Source organism: Falco cherrug, chromosome 15, assembly GCF_023634085.1.
Source record: "Falco cherrug isolate bFalChe1 chromosome 15, bFalChe1.pri, whole genome shotgun sequence".
NCBI classification, from domain to species: Eukaryota; Metazoa; Chordata; class Aves; order Falconiformes; family Falconidae; genus Falco; species Falco cherrug.
In genome coordinates, this window is record NC_073711.1 from 1100404 (window position 1) to 1107180 (window position 6777).

Consider the following 6777-nt stretch of genomic DNA (forward strand, 5'->3'; position numbering starts at 1 on the left):
AAAACGGGGAAAGCCGTAGTTGCTTGCAAACAGAATGGGCAATGGCATTCCCAAATTGTGTATCGGGAAGGATGCCCGCAAGCTGTAGGGTTGCGGGCTGCGGCCTTGGCATTTCAATCCTTCCCAGGCCCTCTTAATCTCGTTACTGATTCAGCCTGTGTGGCAGCCCTCCTTCCCAAGTTAGAGATGGCTGTCCTTGGCCATGTCAACAATCCCAAGCTTTTTGCACTTTTGACTTTAGTTTGGGAAGAGATTCGGAAACACCATTCTCCATTTTATGTTACGCATGTTAACAGCCATGCTTCCCTACCCGGTTTTGTAATTGAAGGCAATGCTAGAGTTGATGCTCTGGTTTCTGTGGCTCTGTTGGTGCCTGTTCCTGATGTCCACCAGCAGGCTGTGTTAGCCCACCAATTTTATCATCAGAATTGGCGATCCTTGTATCATCAGTTTGGTCAAAAGGGTCTCTCTCAGGCTGCTGCAGGCAGTACTGTTGCAGCCTGTGCAGACTGTCAAAATGTTACCTCCGTGCCCGATTATGGAGTTAATCCTAGAGGCCTTCAAGCTTTACCGCTTTGGCAAACAGATGTAACTCATTACAACGAGTTTGGCAGACAAAAACATGTCCATGTTACAACAGATACATATTCTTCTGCAATGATTGCTCCTGCCCGCACAGGTGAGACCACTCGTGAGGTCATTCGGCCCTGGCAACGTGCTTTGTCTGTGCTCGGCGTCCCCCTTGCGATCAAAACGGACAATGGACCTGCCTATAGCTCTAAGTCCGTTCAGTCAGTTCCTTTCCCTGTGAGGGATCTCCCCCAAATTTGCTCTTCCCCATTCCTCCCGGGCCAAGCCATCGTTGAACGCGTGAATGGTACTCTCAAACGCCTGCTTGAAAAACAGGGAGGAGGAATGAAGGGAATGACCCCAGAGGCACGTTTAGAGAAAGCACGCTACGTTTTGATCTTTTTGAAAATCTCTGCCGACCGTGCGGTGCCTCCCATTGTGCGGCACTTTGTGTCAATTGGTGCTAAGCAGCAAAAGCACAAAGGCGTCTTAGTACGCCTGAAAGACCCTTGTACCTTGTACACAAAGGCATTCGTCAGGACCGCATGGATTGTTAACCTGGGGGAGAGGTTATGCTTGTGTTTCTACAGATGAAGGTCCGCGATGGATGCCTGCTGGCTGTGTGCGGCCTGAGCTTAGCGTGCCGGATCGTGGGAGCACCGCTGCCGCCAGTCAACCCAACAGCTAATGTGCGGTCTCCTTAGCACAGCAACTGAACCCGTCCTGGTTTGGTGTGTCTGTGGTGCAAGGCAGTCAACCTTTCCACACATGTCTGATCGATGTGGCCTTCCTCAAAACTTGCAACGTGTGTTAACAGACATCATTGCGTAAAAGCAAACGTACGATTTTGACAAAGACTTTGGGGAATGAAGGACCTTACTGAAAGCCTTCCGATATTTGGGATAATCGGTTACCTCTGTATAACGTTAAACCGCAAGAAGTTGATATTGTTGGCACTTTGAATGCCGACAGTTGTTTTTCTGTAGATGCTAATGTAGTAGGAGGCCATGATGGGACCATGACACCCGCATAAATCAACCCGTGAACATGTTGATAAGCATAATGCGCTTAAACGCCATATAGCTTTAGATGAAGCGTGTAATGACGTAGTTGATTTATGGAACCGATGGGAACATATTGCAGCAGCTCTTCGCTTACCCGGAGCAGCAGCAGGGAAAGCATTAAAAGAGTTAAATCACCTTCTTTGTTAGGTAGTTAAGAATGTGAGTCAAACCTCTAGTGTTCTGGGATTGTTAGCTGATGATTTGCCCCGAGTACAACACGCAGTTTTACAAAACAGAGCAACTATTGACTTTTTGTTGTTGACTCAGGGACATGGCTGAGAGTATTTTGGTGGCATGTGCTGCATTGATTGTAGGCGCCCCATTGCAGCAACATGTTACCAAAATCTGAGAAAATGCCGGGCTTTTGGCATCGATTCACTCGACTGGCAGGATTGATTGTTTGCTATTGCCTTGTTTGCCATTGTGTTTGCAAAGGACCCTGCAGCACACAGCAAACCTGGTACTAGCTGTTCAAAACCAAAAAGGGGGGTTTTTTGGGGTCTGCAGCGCGACTGCAGATGAGTTAGTTGACTTTAAAGACTTGTCTTAAAGTCGTGTTCCTTTAAGACAGTCACAAAAATGACAAGTATGTGAACAGGATGTGTAGAACCGGAGCTTAGAACCGCAGCAAACGGGCACCTACAGCAAGAGCAAAGAGCAAGCAAGAGGAGGACGACAGCAAGCCTATCAGGGTCTGACACATGTACTATCTAAGATATATAAGCAATCTGTACAGATAATAAAGGCCATTCTGGCCATTTTGTCTGAACCCAGCCACGTAGATACAGTGTTTTTATGTCCGTCTCGCCTTGCGTCGCCACAGTGGAGCGTGTGAGGAATCACAATGACAGCAGGGGTAGGGGAGGCCCCCGCACTGCGGGTGGCAGTGGCAGTGGTGGAGGCTTGGCAGCTCTCGGGAGGGAGTTGGCCAGGCCAGAAGCATGGGCTGCTGCGGGCCCCAGGAAGTCCAGCAAAGGCAGGTGCTGAGCAGCGGCTCGGGGATGGGCTGATGCCCCCTGCCCAGGGGCTGTGGCTGTGGCCGGGTGGCTGGAGAGCAGCAGTGCCTGTGGGAAAGGCCCCAGAGGCCAAGGTGGGCAGGGGCGTGCGGCGTGCCCGGGCAGCAAGGGCAGTTCCGCAGCCCGGGCTGCGCTAGCGAGGGCACAGGCGGCACTGCGGGGAAGGGGTTCCTCTGTGCCATGGGCACAGGGCAGTGCGTGCCCGGGCACTGGGTGCGGGCTGCGGCTGCGCGAGTCCGGGCAGACACGGGCCCCGTGGGGCGAGGCCAGCGGAGGCCCCATCTGGTTGGGAGCTGGAATGCCAGCGGCATGGGCAGAGGCCGAGGGCACAGGCTCTGCTCAGCGTGGAGAAGAGGGAGCACAGCGGCTCTCCAGCTCTGCCTGCTGGCGTGGGCCTTGCCTGCGCGGGTCTTTCTGCCAGGGTGGAGCAGGCACACATGAGCCCTGGGGGAAAATGGTCAGCTTTTATTGGCCTCAGAAAGCATGCAGGGCCCAGCAGAGGCTGGCGCCACGATGTCCTCAGGGCAGCTGAATGCGTGGGGCGCAGTCCCGGCAGCCATCCCTCCAGTGCCTCCCTGCGCTGCACCTTCCGCATGCAGCACGGGCTCAGGGGCAGCCGGCACCTTCATGGGCCCCGCTGGCAGCAGGGCGCTGCTGCTCTCGCTGTGCCGTGATGCAGGTACAGGAGAAAGCCCTGCGCAGAGCCCTGAGCACCCTGCGGAAGAGGGAGGGCCGTCGCCGTCGAGCTGGGGTGTGCGGCAGGGCGGCGATGCCTGTGGAAGAAGGAGAGCTGTAGGCAAGGGGCTGGGCAGGTAATGGGCAAGGTCCTGCCTGCTCCCCACCACCGAGGGCTTTCCCCAGGGAGGGGTGTCCAGGGAACGGCCAGCCCCTCTGCACGCAGTCCTGCCGCCCTGGCCTGGGTGCAGGGCGCCGGGACAGCCGGACCGGGCCTGCCCTGGCCGAGGCAGCGCTCGACTCGGACGTACCTGGCTCATCCTCGGGCTCATCCCTGGAGCCGGAGCAGGGCGATGTGTTACCACTCTGCTCGGAGGCTGCCTGGCCCTCCGGGGGATCAGCGTGGGGGTCCTGGAAGAGCTCCAGGCTGTCTTCCCACTTGTCGTCCTCCTTGGCCAAGACCCCTGGCGCCTCCTATAAAAACAGGAACAACAAAGGGAGAGCTAAGCATCCGTCACTGGATGCGGGGAGAAACCGGCGCTTGGGGATGGGGTTTCGTGGTAGGCTTGGCAGTGTTAGGTGTCGGGTTGGCTGGGCTTACGGTCCTGCAGCCAGAGGAGGGCTGCGTGTCGCCTCTGTGCTGGGAGGTCGCCTGCATGGGGAGAGCAAGACTAAAGGCGGGGGCGGGGGCCGGGGGGGGTGGTGGTGGTGGGGAGGAGATGGAGAGGATGTCCACCAGCCATGTCCCTGCCACACATGCCCTGGGCGCCGCGCCTGCCTCCGGTACCTGGGGATGCTCGGTGCTGGCCACGCACCCCTGGCTCACCTGGTGCCAAGGCTCCCAAGGCAGGGGACAAGCTGTCTCATTGTCTCCGTTCTCTGCTGCTGGGGCAAGGTGTGGTGTGGCGGTGTTGTCCACAGCATTTTCAGGCAACAAAAAAGCCCCTTCATGATCGTGTGCTGCCGGGGAGACGATGGCTGCACTAGCCTCTCCTGGAGGGTCTCCAGACATGGGAGAAGCCATGTGTTCTCCATCCTGGCGTTCGTCTGGGACAGGAGAGGCTGTGCTGGGCTCTCCCCGAGGCTCTGCAGCCAATGTAGACTCGCTATCCTCAGTTGCTGCACGTGGTTTTACTGCCATCGCCGCATCCATGCTTTGTGCCGAGTGCCGCTGTTCCACCGGCTGCTGGCTGCGTTCTTGGATCACAGCCTCAAGCTCGTGCAGGACATCACTCATGTCCCACCAAGCTGCGTCCTGCAGAGCCACGGTGTGGGCTGTGGGGCTGTGTGGGGCAGGTGCCTGGCTCCCTGTCTGTGCTGCTGTGCCCTGCTTGCTGAAGAGAGAAGCCGGTGCCTTTGCCGCCTCCTGTTCTGTGGGAGCGAGTGGCGAGCGCTGCTCCTCTTCCTCAGCAGCTGCAGCCAGGGCAGCAGCTGCTGGCTCGGTGTTTGTGGAATGTGCCGGGTCAGCAGACGCATCCTGCAGGTGCCCAGCTGTGACTCCTGCCGCGTGTGTGCCAGAGCTGCTGGGACGGCATGACCCCTCCAAAAGCTCTGGGAACAAAGGGTTGACCCAGATGCTGTGGATCTTGATGTCCTCTTCTTGGGACAGTTCTTTGGTGCTGATATCTTCCCAGCTATCAAGCTTGGCCAGGGCCCCTGGGTGGTTCTTTGGCACTTGTGGGACTAAGGCCCTTTCTGCCTTCGCCCAGTGCTTCCCGCGGACATGGGCTGCCATGCTTGCAGGACTTCCTGCAGGACTTCCCCTCCTCCTGTGCTGGCTGTGGGCCAGGAATCTCGACTTCAGCTTCTGCAGATCCTCCTCCTTCCTGGAGCAGTCTGCCACATGTGAAATAACCTCAGGCTTCCTACGGGCCCTCCGTTGGCTCCGCACCGGCTTGCCTATGAGGATGCACTTGTAGCGTCCCACTGGTGCTTTGGAGCCTTGCTGTACTGCTCGTGCCTGGTGCCCTGGCCCCACATGCCTCGTACCCATGGAAGCTGGCACAGACACCCTGCCAGCAGCACTGGTGCTCCCGTGTTCATGGGGGTCATGCACGGGCTTAGGTGCAGGGGCCTTGCTGCTCCTGGCTGCCTGGACCTCATCTCTTCTTGCCCTTTTCAGCAGCATCATGCTGCTTTTTGAGTCCTGCTTTTCCGCTGGCCTCTTGTGCCGCACCTCACTTACGTCCCACTGAGCTGCGTCCTGCAGAGCCACGGTGTGGGCTGTGGGGCTGTGTGGGGCAGGTGCCTGGCTCCCTGTCTGTGCTGCTGTGCCCTGCTTGCTGAAGAGAGAAGCCGGTGCCTTTGCCGCCTCCTGTTCTGTGGGAGCGAGTGGCGAGCGCTGCTCCTCTTCCTCAGCAGCTGCAGCCAGGGCAGCAGCTGCTGGCTCGGTGTTTGTGGAATGTGCCGGGTCAGCAGACGCATCCTGCAGGTGCCCAGCTGTGACTCCTGCCGCGTGTGTGCCAGAGCTGCTGGGACGGCAGGACCCCTCCAAAAGCTCTGGGAACAAAGGGTTGACCCAGATGCTGTGGATCTTGATGTCCTCTTCTTGGGACAGTTCTTTGGTGCTGATATCTTCCCAGCTATCAAGCTTGGCCAGGGCCCCTGGGTGGTTCTTTGGCACTTGTGGGACTAAGGCCCTTTCGGCCGTCGCCCAGTGCTTCCCGTGGACATGGGCTGCCATGCTTGCAGGAGTTCCCCTCCTCGGGTGCTGCCTGCGGGCCAGCTCTCTCCACTCCAGCTCTGGCAGATCTTCCTCCTTCCTGGAGCAGTGTGCCACACGTGTCACATCCTCCGGCTTCCTAAGAGCCCTCCGTTGGCTCCGCACCGACTTGCCTATGAGGATGCACTTGTAGCGTCCCACTGGTGCTTTGGAGCCTTGCTGTACTGCTTGTGCCTGGTGCCCTGGCCCCACATGCCTCGTACCCATGGAAGCTGGCACAGACACCCTGCCAGCAGCACTGGTGCTCCCATGTTCATGGGGGTCATGCACGGGCTTAGGTGCAGGGGCCTTGCTGCTCCTGGCTGCCCGGACCTGATCTCTTCTTGTCCTTTTCAGCAGCATCATGCTGCTTTCTGAATCCCTCAAAAGGCACCGGTTTGTCTCCTGTGCAGCTGTGGTGTTGGCTGTGGGGCTGCATGGGGCACGCCTGCAGCTCTGCATCCTGCCGGCTGCATCCCACTCACCACAGCAGACCCGAGGAGATGGGACAAGCTGTCGGGGTCTGCTGGCAGCTTCCCTGCTCTGGGAAGAAGATTCGGAAGGTGCTGCTGCCTGCGGCTGCCCATGGCCCACCTGTGGGCAGGAAGAGCATGAGTCAGGTGATGGAGGTGGCTACATTGGCACAGCGGCCCCCCCAGTGCTGGCAAGCCCAGCCGCAGCACCAAGAAAGATCCATGTGGCCCCGTCCCACCGCCACCACCCCGTCCTGCCCCATCTCTCACCTGGTGCA

The 6777-nt window shown here is 58.2% G+C and overlaps 1 protein-coding gene across 1 annotated transcript; it reads right to left on the bottom strand.

The window, feature by feature from the left end:
- Window positions 1–4456: 4456 nt before the first annotated feature.
- LOC129737430 (uncharacterized) lies at window positions 4457–5984 on the bottom strand (the record flags this gene model as incomplete). The annotated part of the gene is made up of 2 exons (XM_055727675.1): window positions 4457–4522; window positions 4896–5984. Coding segments are annotated over 2 exons (1155 nt in total), but the record flags the coding sequence as incomplete, so codon positions are not given.
- Window positions 5985–6777: the final 793 nt, after the last annotated feature.